General features: G+C 43.8%; 1 protein-coding gene across 6 annotated transcripts in view; it reads left to right on the plus strand.

Moving 5' to 3' along the window:
• The window catches only part of LPGAT1 (lysophosphatidylglycerol acyltransferase 1), a 103,805-nt gene that overhangs the window by 74,151 nt on the left and 14,476 nt on the right, over positions 1 to 15,178 (plus strand). For all 6 annotated transcript variants that reach the window (XR_008319536.1, XM_053309984.1, XM_053310025.1 and 3 more), the window contains one exon: positions 13,930 to 14,056. Coding sequence is in view for 5 of the 6 variants with exons in the window: in XM_053309984.1 (XP_053165959.1) it covers positions 13,930 to 14,056 (127 nt within the window). In the remaining variant the exon portion in view is untranslated. The remainder of the gene's footprint in view (positions 1 to 13,929; positions 14,057 to 15,178) is intronic.

A 15,178-nucleotide genomic window follows, 5' to 3' on the forward strand; every position in this document is an offset into this window, starting at 1 on the left:
AAAACAAAGTGAGACCCTACCCTATATTTCTTTCTTTTGAAAAACTATTATTCAGAATCCTGGAATGTATTCATCACTGGAGGGTAGAAGGGAAGAATGCTTTAAGAACATCCAACCCTGCTGGATAAGACCAAGGATCTGTCTTGAAGGTAGGCAACCTTTTGGCACTCCATCTGTTGGACTACAATTCCCATCATTCCCAGCCACTGTGGCTGGGGATGATGGAAGTTGTAGTCCAGCTGGAGTGCCAAAGGTTGCTTACTCTTGGGCTGCCTAGTCCAGCATCTTGTTGCCAACAGTAGCTAGCCAGACGCCTCAGGGAAGTCTACTAACAGGGCATGAAACAACAGAAATCTTGCTGCCTCAGGTTGATTTTCGCCTTGCAATGTGTTTGCAGTTTTTTAGTCTCAAGATAAAGAAATGTAGCTGAAGGCTATCTATGTCCAGGCTATCTTGCAGTGTGTCAAGTTAACTCTGTTGCCTTGAGTTTAACTATTATTACTATTATGATTACTCTAAGGGCCCTGTGATGCTGAAATTGTATTGGTGATACTTCTGGTTGTTAAACTTGCAAAGGGGAATGTGTTTTGTTTTGTTTTTGTTTTGTTGCTTGGTCCTTAAAATAGGCCTTTTAAATAAATGTAATGTTTGAATGGCCCACATTGTATGTATTTATGTATATATGTTTATATATACATACAACCCTTTTTCTGTTTCTTTGATTTCACTGAGAGATGTGAGAATTTGTACTGGCACTGGATGAAAGCAGCCTGACTAAAGAGTACATTCAGAGCTGTTAGGTCAAACTATTGCACTTGGCAGCCTCTGCCTGCAAGAGACCCAGAGGGAAAGAAGGACCTGTAGAGAGTAATAGGATATACATTCTGTAGTCTGCAGGGTTTCTATTCAAGTCTCCCTGGGCTAATTTATTTGCTTTCACAGGAAACAAAGACAAGGACTATTCTCAATGGGGGAAGCACTGAAGACTTAAAAAAATCTTCTTTTCAGGTGCAGTCTCTGAAGTATTCACAAAGTAGTAATTCTTCAGGTTGCTCTACTGGGATTCTTCCAGAAATGTTATGCTCTGAGCTCCACTATTTACTCTGACATAACTGCCTGCAAAGTACATTTAATACCCATTGAGAACCAGTGTGGTATAGTGAAAGCAGCACTGGGCAGCTAGGGGAGATAGGAGTTCAGATCCCCACTCAGCCATGAACCCCAGGAGATGTCCTTGAGCGAATTGCTCTCTCAGCCGAACCTACTTCACAAGGATGTTTGAGGATAAAAGGGGATAACTGCACCACGTATACCTCCTTGAGCTCGTTAGAAGAACTGATAGATAAATATGTACATACATAAACTGTTTACAAATTAAAATAAATGTGTGCCTGTGAGGAGTTTGAGGAGGGTGAGGGGAGACGGATTGGAAGGTGTGTCCCCCCCCATGCCCCTCTCTCTTCCCTTCCCAGCAAACTCATGGTAGATAAGGACACCCTGGGGAGGCTGGTGGTGCCACATCTGGAGAGCCATTGGAATGCATCTACAGGCTTCCTAGCAGGCAAGGAGACTTTGAGGATGCCTGGCACCACATCCCAAGAGTTCTCAAGACACAGTACTTCCTCAGTCTCTGCAGTTGGTCGAGAGCCAGTGTTGGGTGAGCCCCCCCTCTCCTTTGCCACTGAAATCATGGCATGGGCTCAGGCCAGGGGTGGATGCAGCATGAATCCCCTAAGTCCAAGGCACTTCAGGGCTGGTGGGGAGGAACACTCCTTTTGGTCCCTGAACAGATTGTGGGGGGTTTTGCTGGGCAGGAAAGAAGCAAGCCGTGGGCTGCTTATTTTCCTTCAGCCATCTAAACGTAGAGCCCTGGCTGGCTGCGAGGTGGTGCACCTGCAGCTAGGAATTCTCCCTCGGATCACGAGGCAGCATTTGTGCTCAATTACAGTAAATGTATACAACGTGCTTAAGGTATAACATTGCTCCTTGAAACTTGATTGCTCCCATTAAGCTCATTATTGAATGAACAATAAATTGAAATGTTCACTCTTTTAATCTTAAGATATTATTCAAAATCAGTACATTTGAACTAGCCTTTGGTGGTTTTTCCCCTAGTGTAGACATCGGAATTTTGTATGTTTTTTTCTAGCTGCATCAGTAGCCTCTTAAAGCACTGAGTTCATCAGCACAGGTCCATCACTAGCTTTGAAGATTTCTTGTTTGCTCAGTATGGACTGAGACTGAATTTCATTCATTCAGCTGAGGTTTGATTTAGTCACAGGGGTAAGCAACCTTCGGCATTCCAGCTATTGCTGAACTACAACTCCCAGCCACAATTATGGTTGGGGATGATGGGAGTTGTAGTTCAGCAACAGCTGGATATTGGTTTGGAATCTTTCTTTTTCTTTTTTAATCAGAACTTTGGTGCACTCTGGACTTTGTTAGTATCATTTGGAAATATTGGCAGATATAACTAAAGCTGTGCTGTCAAAAAAGGCATGCACCCAGTGAAAGTGTGGCTGCATCTGAAGCATAGGGGCTTACACCAGGGAACAGTGAGTTTTGCTGATCTTCTCCCTTGGAAGTGCTATGAGCAGCATGAAATTATATTCCTGAGGGTTGTGTGACACTCGGGATCATAATTTCATGCTGAGAGCACTTCTGGGGGAAGGGGCATGCCCCTCTCACGAGTCCCTGAACTTTGGAAGCAGGGGCTATATTACTTTGTGTGTGCCTTTTCTCACTGCACACATGCAACTTCAGTTAGGATGTCAACCATTATATGCATGATATGTCCTCGATATAGTTTGTTTCCTGAGATAATCTTTAACATAGATGATTTGTGCTATCTTGCCTTGTTATATATATCTTTTCATTGGCATGTATGGTTTTTTTTTGGGGGGGGTGTCTTTTTACTGACTAGTGTATGAGTGTTTTGCCTTTCCCCCACTTCTTGGTGCAAGGAAAAATCTTCCCACATAACCAGATACAATCCCACCATTGCTGCGTGTTGGTGGACACATCCTTTTTTCTTCTTTCGGGAGAGCGCCAATATAGTGGCCACAGTGTCTCACCTTGTTTGTCTAGCTGGAAAAGAACAGTGATATAATGTGGCCATGGGAACAGTGTGGTTGCGTGTTCTCTTCCCTCACAGTCCCCCTTAGTGGTGGGGAGGCTCAGATTAGGTGCACAACAAAGAAAAACTTCTGTACATTGTGCCTCTAGCTTTCATGGTTTGTCTCTTCCAACCTCCTGGAGAGACAAAGAGCATCAATATAGATTAGGAGATGTCCTGCTTGCACTGACTCTCTACCTTCTTGCTTCACAGGGGCGTATCTAGGGTGTGGCAGGCAGGGCATGTGGCCCGGGCACCACTTGAAGGGGGGCATTTTTTAAAATTAAAACTTTTTTTTTAATGGCTTCCGAAAACAAGATGGCCACCATGCATGCTCACATGGCCTCTGTGAGGTCTTAGGCCATGCCAGGCCTCGTAGAGGCCATTTGAGCATGCACGGTGGCCATTTTGTTTTTAGCAGACATTTTAAAAAAAATAATTATTTTTTTAAATGGCCACCGCACATGCTTAAATGGTCCCTGCGAGGCCTTAGAGGCCAGCGGGGGGGGGAGGGGGAACCTTTGCAGACCCCCCGGCCTTTAGGAAGCCCCCCGAAGGGGCTACAGTTACAAAATTTTTTTAAAAATTAACATATGTCACTGTACACATATTCAGATCGGCACTATGTACAGAGAATCAGGGCTTGTGAATACTGAGCTGAAACTTATGAGCTAGGATTGTATTCATTTGCTCTTGTGATAAGTGAGTTAAATGTGATGTCTTGCTAATATGACTATTAATGGTGAGTTTGTCTTTGAATCAGTGTGAAATCCTTAGTATTAAGGCCCACTGGGAGTTTCTTGCTCTCTTTCTCTCATTTTAACTGTCTTTCTGAAATACTAGAATATATTCCAAGCAATGACTCTGCATATCCTTTAATTATTTTCAGAGTATCTGGGAAAAGTCAAATTCTCCATTTATTTTTAAAACTGTTGTAATAGTGATCCTACAATGCATAGTAGAGAATTAGACAGACACTTCTGTTTAGTTTTCCAGGTACACCTCCACATAGTATTTGGGTATTTCATGAGCCCCAGCATACTGAAATTTGTAGTTTTCCAGCATTTTTTGGTCTGGCTATATCCACTGCTAAATAGTTTTTGAAATATTAAAAGATTAACGAGTTTGACTTGTATTTTTGAGCTGATATTATGGTAAAGTTATCTGAAAGATGGGTGTCAGATGTTTAGACAGGGGCCACAATTTCAGTGCTTGCCCTAGGCGCTATTTGCCCTAGGTACGCCTCTGTTGCTTCAGTATGATATGGTGGGAAGGTAGTTATGGGAGCTGTTCTTTTCATTCTATGATTTGCAAGAGAGTTTCCATTAAATTCTTCTGCAAGTTGTTTTCTGCTCCCCCCACCCCACAACCATATGTTTCGATATATGAGTCTTAGGCAACCAAGATGAAACTAAGAATATAATATAAGAACAGCCCTGTTGGGTCAGGCCCAAGGCCTATCCAGTCCAGCATCCTGTTTCACACAGTGGCCTACCAGATGCCTCTGAGAAGCCCACAGGTAACAGCTGAGGGCATGCCCTCAATCCTGCTGTTGCTCCCCTGCAACTGGTATTTAGAGGCATCTTGCTTTTTAGGCTGAAGGTTGCCTATAGCCCTCAGACTAGTAGCTATTGATAGATCTGTCCTCCATGAATTTATCTCAACCCCTCTTAAAGCCATCCAGGCTGTTGACTGTCACCACATCTTGTGGCAGAGAATTCCAGAGGTTAATTATGTGTTGTGTGAAAAAGTACTTCTTTTTGCCAGTCCTAAATTTCCTGGCAATCAATTTCATTGGATGATCCCTGATTCTAGCGTTATGAGAGAGGGAGAAAAGCTTCTCTCTATCAACTCTCTCTCTCTCTCTCTCTCTCTCTCTCTCTCTCTCTCTCTCCACCATTCATGATTTTATAGACCTCTACATTGTCTCCCCTCAGTCGTCCTTTTTCTAAACTAAAAAACTAAAAACTAACTAAAAGTGTTGCCTTGCCTTGTACATAAGGTGCCCTATGCCTCTGATCATTCTGGTTGCCCTCTTCTGCATCTTCTCCAGTTCTGTAATGTCCTTTCTGAGGTAAGGTGACCTGTATGCAGTACTCCAAATGTGGCTGCACCATAGTATGGTCCAAGGGCATTATGATCTATGTAGTTTCATTTTCAACCCCTGTCATAATTATTCCAAGCATGGAACTGGCCTTTTTCACATTGGTCGCACATTGAGTCGACACTTTCAATGAGGAGTCCACCATGACCCAAAGATCCCTCTCCTGGTCGGTCACCAACAGCTCAGACCCCATAAGCTTATATGTGAAGTTGGACAGTTTTGCCCCAATATGCATCACTTCTACACTTGTTAACATTGAATTGCATTTGTCATTTTATTGCCCACTCCTCCAGTTTGAAGAGATTTTTTGGAGCTCCTCACAATCTCTTTTGGATTTGACTACCCTAAATAGTTGGTTCTCATCTGCAAATTTGGCAGCTCGCTGCTTACCCCAACTTCTAGATAATTCATGATAGATATATTTATTATAGTTTTTGACCAGTACAGAAACATGAAGGAAGGAACATAATGTCACACCCATGCAACAATATAGTTGTATGAATATACAATGACATAGTAAATCATTCCACTACATTAGTCATTAGATGTATATTTTTTGTATTAAACAAAACTTAGACACGGTAAGTAACATTGGCTTGATGGTCTGACGAGAAATGAGATATATACTTGATCTTCTCTGTCTGGTATGTCCTTAATTGGCGTAAAATTAATGACTCATGTAAGTCCCTATAAAAATTGCAATCCTATATAATAAAAGGCTAAGTGAGTGGCCGTGGCTTTGGAACGTTGGGGATCTGCGTCCCTGCCTCCCTGGGCTGTTCTGGGCCTGCGCGAAGCGCAGGCCCAGAAGAGCCCAAGGGACACAGGACCTCAGACACCAGTGTCCCACAGCCACGGGCGGCCATTAGCCGGTGTGTGGCGGCGGGGGAAAGTGGCCGAGGCGGCGGCGGAGCCGCCGCCTCAGCCATGAGCTGCGGCACGGCGAGAGGAGGCCGAGGCAACCAGAAGCGGCCGCCCTGAAAAAGGCGAGGGCAATGGCGGCGGGGGAAGACCGAGACAGGGGACAGGGAAGCTGGGCGAGGTGGCGGCGAAGCCGCCAACGAGGCCCCCGCCCGCTCACAGCCGTCGCCGCCGCCTGCTCACCCGCCCTCCCAGCTGCCCAAAATGAAGCTGGGCGAGGTGGCGGCAAAGCCGCCAACGAGGCTCCCGCCCGCTCACAGCCGCCGCCGCTGCCTGCTCACCCGCCCTCCCAGCTGCCCAAAATCACCTTCCCCGCTCCCCCCAAAAAAAGATTAAGGGCCAAAATGGCCCATGAGAAGGTCGCCGCCCCCGCCTATTGCCCTCCCATCTGTCGAAGACCACCTTACCCGCTCCAGCCCGAGGGAAAAGAGAGGAGCTCACGAGCAGAGCTCCTCTCTGTGCTAAGTCACTGCTCAAACTGCCGCTATGGACGCAAAAGACGCCTATTGCGTCCATTGCGACAGTATGGGCAGCAGCTTAACACAGAGAATAGCTCTGTTCCCGAGTTCCTCTCTTCTCCTTCGGGCTGGAGCGGGTAAGGTGGGCTCCGGCAGCTGGGTGCGCGGGAGGGCGATAGGCAGGGGCGGCCACCTTCTCATGGGCCATTTTGGCCGTTATTCATCCACCCACCCACCCCAAAAAAAGTAAAAGCAAAATAAGGAAGAACAAAAACAGAGAACAACAACAAAACAAAAAACAAAAAGAGAGAGGGGACAAGGGGGGGGGGAAGAGACAGAAAGAGAGAGAGAGAGACAGAAAAGACGGGATAGAAAGCTAGCGCCCGTTATCATAACGGGCTTAAAAATACTAGTATAACATGACCCACATCCTCTATGGCCTGTGCATCACATGGGCAGTAGCGTTCAGAATAAGAAACCTTACCATATCTACCATACAGAACTGCCAATGGCAATATATCAAAGCGGGCCAGTGCAAATGCTCTACAGTACTTAGTAGTAATTAGAACTTGATAATAATCAGCTGGTCTTAGTACTAAAGGCGGATCTCTATATTTTGAGTCATTTCAGGGCCCTACTGATCTCCTGTTTACCATTCATATCTAATATTCTTTGCTTTATAGCCTTTTTTGCTTGTTCATAGCCCATAATTCACAATGCTTACGGAGAAAAGCCATAAAGAGCAAACTTTTCTTTAACAGCTGACTTCCACCATGACTGGAAGCTATCTTCAAGTATCAGTGGAGCCAGCCCCATGGAAAAAATACCACCTTCAACCAGTAATTAAAGATGGTAATCCACATTCGGGTATCCACGCTTATGATCCCTAGTCCCAATCTTAATGCTATATTCGAGATTCATCTATGGACTTGCATAATTGATCTTAAAAACTTGGATTGTACCATCTCTACCAGGGCAAAGTTAGAGTAAGGGCCCAACTGTGCACCGTATAGTAGCTGTGCCACTACTTTTGCCTCAAATAGTTTTAGGACCGCATGAACCTATCATTCTCCCTTGGTATGATAATAGGATAGGATAGCCGAAGCACTCCTCTGTGCTATTTGAGAGGCATAATCTAAATGTGCATCTCTCTGACAAGATAAAACAGTGTACCTGGTCTATTTTATTGCCATTAACAAATCAGCTATTCTCCTTAATTCTCCTTGCAAAGGTCATTACTTTCATTTTTAAATAATTTATCAGCAACTTTTCATCCTCACAAAATTGTGTAGATCATTCATGAATACATTTAAAAAGCACTGGTCGCAGTACAGATCCCCGAGGGACCCCACTTCTTGCTTCCCTCCATTTAGAGGACTGTCCATTTTATTTATTTATTTATTTATTCAATTTCTATACCTCCCTTCCATTTATACCTACCCTCTGTTTCCTGCCCTTCAACCAGTTACCAATCCACACATGAACCTGTCCCATTATCCCAGGCCTACTCAACTTTGGCCCTCCTGCAGATGTTGGTCTACAATTCCCATAGTCCCTGGCTACTGGCCACTGTGGCTGGGAATTATGGGAGTTGTAGTCCAAAGATGAGCAGGCCTCCCTTATCCCATGACTGCTAAATTTTCTCAAGAGTCTTTGATGAGGAACTTTGTCAAACATTTTTTGAAAGTTCAGGTATACTATGTCAACTGGATCGTCTTTATCCACGTGCCTGTTGACAATTTCAAAAATCTTGGTGAGGCAAGATTTACCTTTGCAGAAGTCATGCTGGTTCTCCTTCAGCAGGGCCTGTTCTTCTAGTTGTTTAGCAATTTTATCCTTGAGAATGCTTTCCATCAATTTGCTTGGAACAGACATTAAGCTTACCAGCCTGGATCCCCTTTTTTAAAAAATGGTGTTACAGTGCCTTTTTCCATTCTTGATACAAAGCCTATCTATAGGGACAAGTTATATATTTTTTGCAAGGAAGGACTCTTTAAAGACTCTCGAGTGGATGCCATCTAGCCCTCAAGATGGCATCTTGAGGGCCATCACACACTAGAAGGGCAACAAGCCATTCCAGGAAGAAGCGATTTGAAAATTTGTTCTGTCTGGCTCCTTAATTCAGTGAACTCAGTGGCAATTCGACCCTTGCTATAAAGGAAACCTGAGTACCTTTTAACTGGGATGAGGGGAGAGTATAAATGGCTTGGCTGTTAAACAAAGAACCAGCGTGGTGTAGTGGTTAGAGTGCTGGACTAGGATCAGGGAGACCCGAGTTCAAATCTCCATTCAGCCATCATACTAGCTGGGTGACTCAGGGCCAGTCACTTCTCTCTCAGCCTAACTTGCTTCACAGGGTTGTTGTGAGGAGAAACTTAAGTATGTAGTACACTGCTCTGGGCTCTTTGGAGGAAGAGCAGGATATAAAATGTAAATAACAACAAACAATATGTCTGTGGTTGTATTGGAAAAGTCAGGAATGCAAGGAAGGGTTACCCAGTTGTGTCTACCTTCTCTCAACATCTCTGTTAGCAGGAATCCCATGGCTGTGCTGGGTTAAAATGCAGGGTAGGACATGAGGCTCTGAGTTTGGTTAGCTTTCTTGGATCTTGTTTGTACTGTCAGTGTCAGCTGAGCTGATTCATTTTCTCACACACCCATTGCTACTCTCATTTGCTTAAGCTAAGATGCATTTGATGTTGCTTATTTGATCAGGTGCCCAGACACAAAAGATGGGATCAGTTTCTTTAATATAGGTTTCCATTTCAACAAGAGGAAGCCATGTAAAAATTGATCAGGCTATTTTAAAATTGCTAACTGTAGTGTGTTTTCTCCCAGCAAGACCCTCTTTGTTCCCCTTTCTTTTCTTCTTTCTACCATCCTGCTCCCTTTACCTGGAACAGTCTCTCCTCTCTTTCAACCCCTTTCTCAAAGCCCCTGCTTTTGTAAAGCTTTAATATGCCTACTAATGCTGTTTTAAAATGTTTTATAGTAGCAGTAGCATCTCCTGAGGCTGTAATAATTGCTGATCTTGGGAGCCAAGCCAGGTAGATGATGATGATTTGCCCAACATAATGCATTCCTTTCAAGCTAAGGAATTTGTGGTCATTGGGAGCATACCATTGATGCATGTGTGTATCATAGCTTAGTGGTGGGGGTGGGGCGCCCTCTCCATGGAATGCTGGGTCAGCCGGGTGTTGGTGGTGGGTAAGATGGGCTTTTAAAAAAGTTCTATCCCATTGCCCTTCCTCCTCCAGAGCAGACCGCTCCAGCTGCTCCTGTCATGTAATACACTCACGCACATGCGTGCATGCACACACAGCAGCAAAGCCCGTTCCATCAGCTCAGATGAGACCAGTTGTCATTTGGTGACTCTTCAGAGGCCTTTCTGTCATGTCACCTGAAAGTTTTGATACCTGAACTATCATGTTTTCCTCTTCCCCATTTTTTTAACTTTTTGTATTGCGTTTGTTACATTGTAATTCTGCATAGAACATAGAAAGTAGCCTTGTACCGAGTCAGACCATTGGTCCATCTAGCTCAGTATTGTCTACCCAGACTGGCAGTGGTATCTCCAAGCTTGCAAGCAGGAGTCTCTCACAGCCCTATCTTGGAGATTCCAGGGAGGGAACTTGGAACCTTCTGTATGCAATCATGCAGATGCTTTTCCCAAAGCGGTCCCATACATGTGTTCACATGTAGTCTCCCATTCAAATGCAACCAGGATGGATCCTGCTTAGCAAAGTAATATTAATAAGCTTGTATATTAATAAGAAATTGTACAGGAGAACCTCAGTATTCAGAGGATATGTTCTCAATTGCTGTGGATATGGAAACCATGAATACTGAGTTATTGGGGCAATGGGATCATGGGGGATGGGTTCTCAGAGGCCCCCAAATTGCCCACAAATAGTTTTTTTTTAAGGTTTTAAAGGGAAAAATAAAGTGCCCTAGTGTGCTCTGTGGACCTCGAGCAATGCTCTCCCCAAGAAATTGTCCTTTAAAAAAGATTTTCCTGTAGTATTTCACAGAGTTTTTCAAGTAAATGAGCAACAAAATGGTGGCCAGAAATGACCTCCATGGTCATTTATGGATGCCTCTGGCCTGTGGATATGCAGAATTAACCCCTTGTGGGCTGGTCTTTAAATGTGTATTCCTAGGTCAGATGCCAATCACCCAACCATGGATATGCGAAACTGCGGATGGTGGAACTGCATATAGTGAGGTCCACTTGTGTATCTTATAAACTGACCTTGTCAACATGCTTTTGTCTAACAGAATACGTGTGTGTGTGTCTAGTGGTAGATATATTCTACAACAGGTGTCGAAGCACCTTTTAAAAGTGGTAATTCTCTTATATTTATTGGGGGGGCAGCTGCCCCACACGAAGCATTCCTCCAGTGCCTTTTGCTGGTGTCTGTCTTATGGGACAGCAAACCATCTTATTTAGTTTTTTATTTTATTTATTTATCCTGGTCCCAAGCCATTAAGGGCTTTATAGGTAATATAAAGCACTTTGTATTTCACCTGGAAACATATCAACAGCCAATGCAGTTCTTTCAGTGTTATATGGTCCCTTCGTGTTGTCCCAGAGACCAATCTGGCTGCCGCATTCTGTACCAATTGTAGTTTCTGGACTATATACAAAGGCAGCCCCACATAGGGCGCATTAAAGTAGTCCAGTCTGGAGTTTACCAGCACATGTACCACTGTTTTAAGGTCATTCGCCTCTAGAAATGGGCATAGCTGACATATCAAAGCGCTCCTGGCCACTGCCTCAACCTGAAAAACCAGGAAGAGCTTTGGGTCCAGGAGCACTCCAAGCTACATACCTGATCTTTCATGGGGAGTGTAACCCCATCCAGAACAGGCAGATCTAAACCATCAGCATATTGATAACACCCAGCACTAAACCTCCTGATGATCTCTCCCAGCAGTTTCATGTAGATGTTAAAGAGCATTGGAGACAGTATGGAGTCTTGTGGAACTCCACACTTCAGTTCTCACTTAGCAGAACAGTCTCTAAGCGACACCTTTTGGAATCTGCCTGAGAGGTAGGAGTGGAAATGCTGTAAAAAAAGTGCCATCCAATCCCACCTCCTTCAGGCGGTCCAGAAGGATACCATGGTCAATGGTATTGAAAGCCGCAGAGCGACCCAAAAGGATCAGCAGAGTCACACTCCCTCTGTCGATAGCCAATTGGAGATCATCCATCAGGCCGACCAAGGCAGTCTCAACCCCATAGCCCACACGAAAGCCAGTTTGAAATGGGTCTAGATAATCTGCATCATCCAAAACTGCCTGGAGCTGCAGAGCCATCACCTACTCAATCACCTTGCCCAACCATGGAAGGTTAGACACAGGTCTGTAATTGGCTAACTCTGGTTTTATAATAGTCTCCTTAAGACAAGGGGGTCTCCTGTCCCTCCCTCAGAGAAGCATTTATAATATTTGCCAGACCCTCTCTGATACTATAATTATCAGATGAGATAAGCCAAGTGGGGCAAGGATCAAGAGAACAGGTTGTAGGGCACACAGTCCAAGGCAGGTTGTCCACTTCCTCAGGAGTCACAAATTGAAAATGATCCAGTCTAATTCCATAAGAGGTGTTGCTGGACACCTCCACAGTAGACTCTGCAATAACCGTGGAATCCAGTTCAGCCCGAATGTGAGAAATTTTATTGACAAAAACGTTGTTGTTAATGTCACAGTGAGTAACCGATGGTTCCAAGTTTAGTTAGTTATTTTGTGTAAACCACGTTGAGAACTTTTTTTAAAAAGCTGTAGATAAATACTACTACTAGTAGTAACTTCTGACACTGATTAGCTGAACATGTGTTATGGCACACACAGAATGTTCATGCACAAACCAACTGTCCAGGGAAGAAAACGAGTAGAACATTTGTAGTCCACCTTCTGTAAAAGAAGGGGAAGTCATTGGATTTCTCAGGGATTAATGTCAGGGGTGAAGGAGAGTGCCAGGGTGGCAAGCTTGGAGATGTGGCTGAAGCAAATACAACAAAAGAGCCAGGGGGTTTTGAGGGGAAAGCGTATGGTAGAGAGGTGGATTTGAAGAAAGGTGGAGTCCAGGAAAAAGTAGAACTGAAGCTAAGCCTCACATAGAGTTTAGGAACACCAGGGGTCATGAAGTATTGGAAGAAAGTGGACAGGCAAGGCAGTTTTAGACAGCTGAGCATTCTGGGCATGGGATTGCTGTGTTGCGCACTTAACCACAACAGGGCTTCTGTACCTTTAAAGACTTACATGGAAGGGGAATTCTGCCAGTTGTTGCTTCTGCCTTCTCTGTAGCATTGTGACTAGCAAGCCTAAAGGGACAAAGTGGACCAAAGTCCATAGGTAATGATGAAATGTTAATTTAGGCTATAAATTAGTCATTAACAAATATGCCATTTCTATTTAAATATCGACTCTAAACCTGGTAAGCACTTGCCCATGAGAAGCCTGAAGGTTGCAAAACACTTCAGCAGTATATTGACCTTAGCCCCTCAGTCAAAGAAAAAGTACTCCCATATAAAACATAGCACTTAATTAAGCATTTAAACATTGAGTTACATTCTTGGCTTAATTAGCATCTAAAATATTGACAGTATGCCAAATATTTAAGGCTGCACCTTCAGTGGCTATTGATTTAAACAAACAAAATTGTAACTCACACTTTATATACTCCAGTCTTTAAAGCAGGGCTGCTCAACTTTGGCCCTCCTGCAGATGTTGGCCTACAACTCCCATAATCCTTGGCTGCTGGCTACTGTGGCTGGGGATTATGGGAGTTGTAGTCTAAAAACAGCTGGGGAGCCTAAGTTGAGCAGGCCTGCTTTAAAGCCTCCTGAAGCTGTACATCAGTAAAATCCTACTTACCCACATGGCCAAATAGACTTCGTATAGTATTTGAATAGCAAATCTTTTTGCATAAGCATCAGCAGTAATTTACCTTGGATTATATTTGTTTAGGGCTGTATGTAGACTTTTAAAATATTTATTTTGTGTGGAAGGATGGGGTGGAGGAGCATTCTGGTAATCTGGATAATAGAAATGTTGATATAATTAAGGTTAGCCCGCCTTGCGAGTTACAGTTTGGAGTTTAAAGAAGACATTTGTTCATATTCCAGTTTAAGAAACTGGCACTCAGGACAGCAACCTGCATACTTCAGTATCTTGCAGTATGATGGTACTTCTGCATCTCAATAGTGTGCTAATTATCAGATGAGCTAGCATTAATGAAATGTAAAACTGAAACAGAAGTATGACATGTGAGTGAAAGCCTTACTTTTATTTCCTCTTCTTTTTTATTCTATAATTCCTTTTTGTAGAAAGTAAATCTAAAGGCCTGCAGTGGGTGATAGATACAACCATAGCATATCCCAAAGCTGAACCCATAGACATCCAGACCTGGATTCTTGGCTACAGGCGACCAACAATTACCCATGTACATTACAGGTAGGAAATACACTTCTTGTCCTCAGTTAACTTAAGGTTTGTAAAAAGTTTTAGATGCTTGCAATATGTTTCAGAACTTGAAATAAAATCTTCAGGCTATTTTATGCTTCAAAACTGTTTTCCTTTTTGGACAGGCAAATGATATTCAATATGGAAACCAAAGAGGCTGTGTTTGTTTGGGATGCGTGTTGGGAAATAGCAGTTGCTGGGAAATGGCAGGTCTTTCCCTGGCTAGCAACCCTGGTGATCTGAAGTTCTCTCTTCAGTTTTGTTTTGCAAATGGCACAGATATTTTAATTAGAGACTGCCAGTGACTCTAGTGATGAGGTGCAGCACAGCTTCTCCCTTCCCCAATGTCAACACTGTGTTGTGATTATAATACACCATGTTGTGGCTCTGACGAAAGAGCATAGCTTGGAATTGCGCTACTGTGCAAGGTTCCCTGTGAAATATGTAAGATGTAGCAGAGGTTGCACACCCTGTAGCACAAGAGCAAACATGTTTGCAATAGAACAACATCAGTCTGGAATGCAAGCTCCCGACTTAGTGCAACCAGCTAATGCAATAGCCTTGCACTAGTGCAACATCCTTGTGCAAGCACAATGTTACTGAGAATGTCAATGAAACAAACAATAAAAAGCAGCATTAAAACAGTTTCTGTTGTAAAAGCACTAGAAAACAAAATTAAAGCATGAGCAGGCCGTCATAATGATAAAACATCCAGCAAGGCTCACTGAAAAAGAGCTTCTGCCTGCAGGTAAGTAAGAGTGTATATAAAAAGGGACTTCGAGAGGGCAGGGCCACCACCGAGAAGGCCCACCTGCATGTGACTGCCAGCCAGACCTCAGATGGTGGCTCTCACTCAAAGATGTTGCAGGCTGGACAGGTTCACACGTATCCATGCTCAACCTGTAAAGGAAGTTTTAGCACTGGAGCTGAAATTGGCTAGACAGAAGGCAGTCTGAAGAAGGCTTTTGTCAGTTTTGTCATCAGGGGCCTGGAACACCTTTCTTATGAGGCAAGGCTACAGCATCTGGGGCTCCTTCATTTGGAAAAGAGGCAACCATGGGGAGATATGATAGAGGTGTATAAAATTATGCATGGAGTAGAGAGAGTGGACAG

This window comes from Hemicordylus capensis, chromosome 1 (genome assembly GCF_027244095.1).
Source record: "Hemicordylus capensis ecotype Gifberg chromosome 1, rHemCap1.1.pri, whole genome shotgun sequence".
Lineage (NCBI taxonomy): Eukaryota > Metazoa > Chordata > Lepidosauria > Squamata > Cordylidae > Hemicordylus > Hemicordylus capensis.